Source organism: Triticum aestivum, chromosome 6B (assembly GCF_018294505.1).
Source record: "Triticum aestivum cultivar Chinese Spring chromosome 6B, IWGSC CS RefSeq v2.1, whole genome shotgun sequence".
NCBI classification, from domain to species: domain Eukaryota; kingdom Viridiplantae; phylum Streptophyta; class Magnoliopsida; order Poales; family Poaceae; genus Triticum; species Triticum aestivum.
In genome coordinates this window covers 50,495,032-50,498,058 of record NC_057810.1, presented here as the reverse complement: position 1 = coordinate 50,498,058, position 3,027 = coordinate 50,495,032, and the positions used below count along the sequence as shown (strand labels likewise).

General features: G+C 57.1%; 1 protein-coding gene across 1 annotated transcript; it reads right to left on the bottom strand.

The window, feature by feature from the left end:
- Nucleotides 1-363: 363 nt before the first annotated feature.
- Nucleotides 364-2,060, bottom strand: LOC123133415 (hydroquinone glucosyltransferase-like). The gene has a single exon (XM_044552912.1). The coding sequence runs from the start codon at nucleotides 1,964-1,966 to the stop codon at nucleotides 482-484; it is 1,485 nt and encodes a 494-aa protein (XP_044408847.1). The 5' UTR covers nucleotides 1,967-2,060; the 3' UTR covers nucleotides 364-481.
- Nucleotides 2,061-3,027: the final 967 nt, after the last annotated feature.

Here is a 3,027-nt window from a genome sequence, read left to right as displayed (position 1 = left end):
AAACATCACTATATTTGCCCGCTAGGCAGGTAGAGGTAAAACAAGAGGCCATGAAAAACAACAATAGTCAACACATAAACATAAAAAGGTGGACAATACTTTTTTTAACACAGTACCGACGCAAACGCACATACACTCGCTCTATCCTTATGAGCACCTCCGAAAGACCGAGCCGGCACATTATCTTAAGGTTGACGAAGTCGCCACAGACGATTTTGTAGTCGATGAAAAAGTCTCCTTCCACTGAAGGCACATCGCTGAAAGGTGTGAAATAAATTAAGAAAAATGTGAGCACCAGTCTAGGACTTGAACTATCATAGGCTGGAGATACCATTGCCAGGACTTGAACTATCATAGGCTGGAGATACCATTGCCCGCTTAACCATCCAACCGCATGTTGCTTTACAAGATGGAGAATGCTTCTACTAAGTAAATAATGACGTGCGGTGGCTTGCAAAAATATATTGATTTTTCTTTTCCTTCAACTTTCGCCATTAGAAGTAGAAGACTTCCACACATCTGTGATCTTGGCTAGTGTAAGAGTTGAAAAACCATCCATAGCTAGCGCATGTGTGCCTCCGTCTCTGAGCTCATCAAGACGCTTCCTCATCGTCGTTGCTTCGTCCCCATCCATCACACGTCGGATCACGCTCACGATCTCTTCCTTGCAGACAAAGCCGTCGCCAGCAGGCCCGGCGGCGTTAACTCGGGCCGCCACCCCAGCGTGGACCTCCAACATCGCCGCATTCATCTTCTGCTCCGCGTAGAGCGGCCATCCGACCATCGGCACCCCATTGAGAATACTCTCGAGGCTCGAGTTCCATCCGCAGTGCGTGACGAAGCACCCAACGGCGGCGTGCGCGAGGATCGCCGTCTGCGGGGCCCACGACAGAAGAACACGCCCCACCCCCGACGTCCTCTCGATGAAGCCCCTCGGCAGGAAGCCTAGCGGGTCGTCGTCTCCTCCTCGCTCGGTCCCGAAGAAGGCGCCGTCCGCCGTGTCCTCTTGTGGCCTCTTTGCGGCCCAGATGAACGGACGCCCGGTCGCCTCCAGCGCGAGCGCTAGCTCGGTGGTCTGCCGCCGGGTGAGCGTGCCACCGCTCCCGAACGACAGGAAGACCACGGAACCACGTGCCTGCTGGTCCAGCCACGTGATGAGGCGTGCGTGCTCCAGCTCCCTGTTCACGCCGACTGCGACCGGCCTGGTCCATACCAACGGCCCGACCGCGTGCACTGGCATGCCCTTCACACAGTCCGCGCCTTCACCCACCGCGGGCTCCACCTCACGGAACGTGTTCACGAGAATCCCGTTGACTCTCGTGGCGTCCTTGGCCAAGGACAGCAACACGGCGTACGTGTCGCTGCTCCGGTCAGCAAGCAGGAACCCGGGAAGCTCGTGCGCGTGGATCGGCACGCAGCCCGGCAGCCGGATGGGCTCGGTCGCGTCCCGGTACTCCCCGACGAGGCCCGCGTCGAGCTCCGGGAGGTGCAGGAACAGGGACAGGAGTATCCACGGCGAGGTGAAGAACATATAGCACGGCACGCCCAGCTCCGTGGCGACGTCGCGCGCCGGCACGCTGGCCATGTCCACCACGAGCGCGGCGAGAGGCGCGGTCGAGGTCAATGACCGGGCGATGTCCCGGACGTGCGGGACAGCCGAGACGGCAGCTTGCATGACGCGTTCGGGCATGGGGGTTGAGGGCGGCAGTGCGTCCGCCGGCGGTGCGGGCAGCATGAGGAGGTCGACGCCGTCGGGCATGGACGCGGCCAGGGCGGCGTACTGCTCCGAGGGGGCATCCGTGGCCGTGGCGAAGAGGAGCGTGGCGGCGAGGCCGTGGTCGGCAACGAGACGGCGAGCCAGCTCGGCGAAAGGGATGAGGTGCCCCATGCACGGGCTGCACAGGAGCAGCACGTGCGGCCGCGCGCTCGCCGGTAGCAGTTTGTGGTTACCTGACTCACCGCCCATGGCACCGTGTGAGACGTCGGACGTCGTGCTGAAGAGCTAGCTGGTGTTTTGGTGAGAGGGTTGGGAGGAGAGCACAGTGGTGTGTTTGCTTTCCGAGTTTGGGCTTGGAACTAACTCTGCCTCATCATTTTTGTAGTAGTTGGTTCACTTCACTTGCTTGTACTACGGCCGGACAAATTAGAGCCGCTGTCCATTGTGTGGTGTCATGGTTAACATCACTTTAACGCAACGGTAGGCAGGGCTACAAGTCAAATTTGGCATCTCGAGGAGTTAACTGTTACTCCCTCCGTTCCAAAATAAGTATACCGTAGTTTGCTACTACCTCGGTCCTGATTTATTGGTCCCATCGTATTCTATGCCAAATTTTGCTAAAAAATTGGACTAACAAAATGTTCATGCATGTCACAAAAAATTATATCATTGAAAACTATGTTTAAATAGGAATCCAACAATATGTTTTGTTAACATGCATTAATATTTTATTAGTTATGTCTTTGATCAAAATTTGACATAAATTACAAAATGGACCAATAAATCAGGATGAAGGTAGTAGTCAGGTTTATCTAGAGTCCAGATAGCATCCCGGGAACAACTACCATAGAATCTCGCGCGTGAGATGGAGAAAAAGAAAAAATGAAGCTGGAGGGCCGCCATCGATCGAGTGGAAGATTGCCAAATGAAGCGCCGGGAGATAGGTGTTGAATCACGTGAAGCTGTGTGATATTGCCTGGTCCTAAAAGGGCAATTCGGTGTATGTCGAGGTTAGGAGGGTGGGCTGACCCCCGCGTCACCTCCCCTGGCGGCGGCAGGGGAACCCTAGCCGCGCCGCCTCGGCCCTCTCCCCACCTCATCCCACCTCCTCGCCGCCGCCTGAGGCTGCCGCCGGGCAAGCCCGAGGCGCCAAGTATGGTGGCGCCGGGGTCTCGGCTGCCCTGCCTCTGCGTGGAGAGTACCGGATTTGGAGCGACGGCTCCGTTTGGCCAGGCACGACAGGCTCCGGCGAGCAGCCGTGCGGGTGGTGGATCTGGCGTCCTAGCCGCGCGGGCGGCGGGATCCCAGTG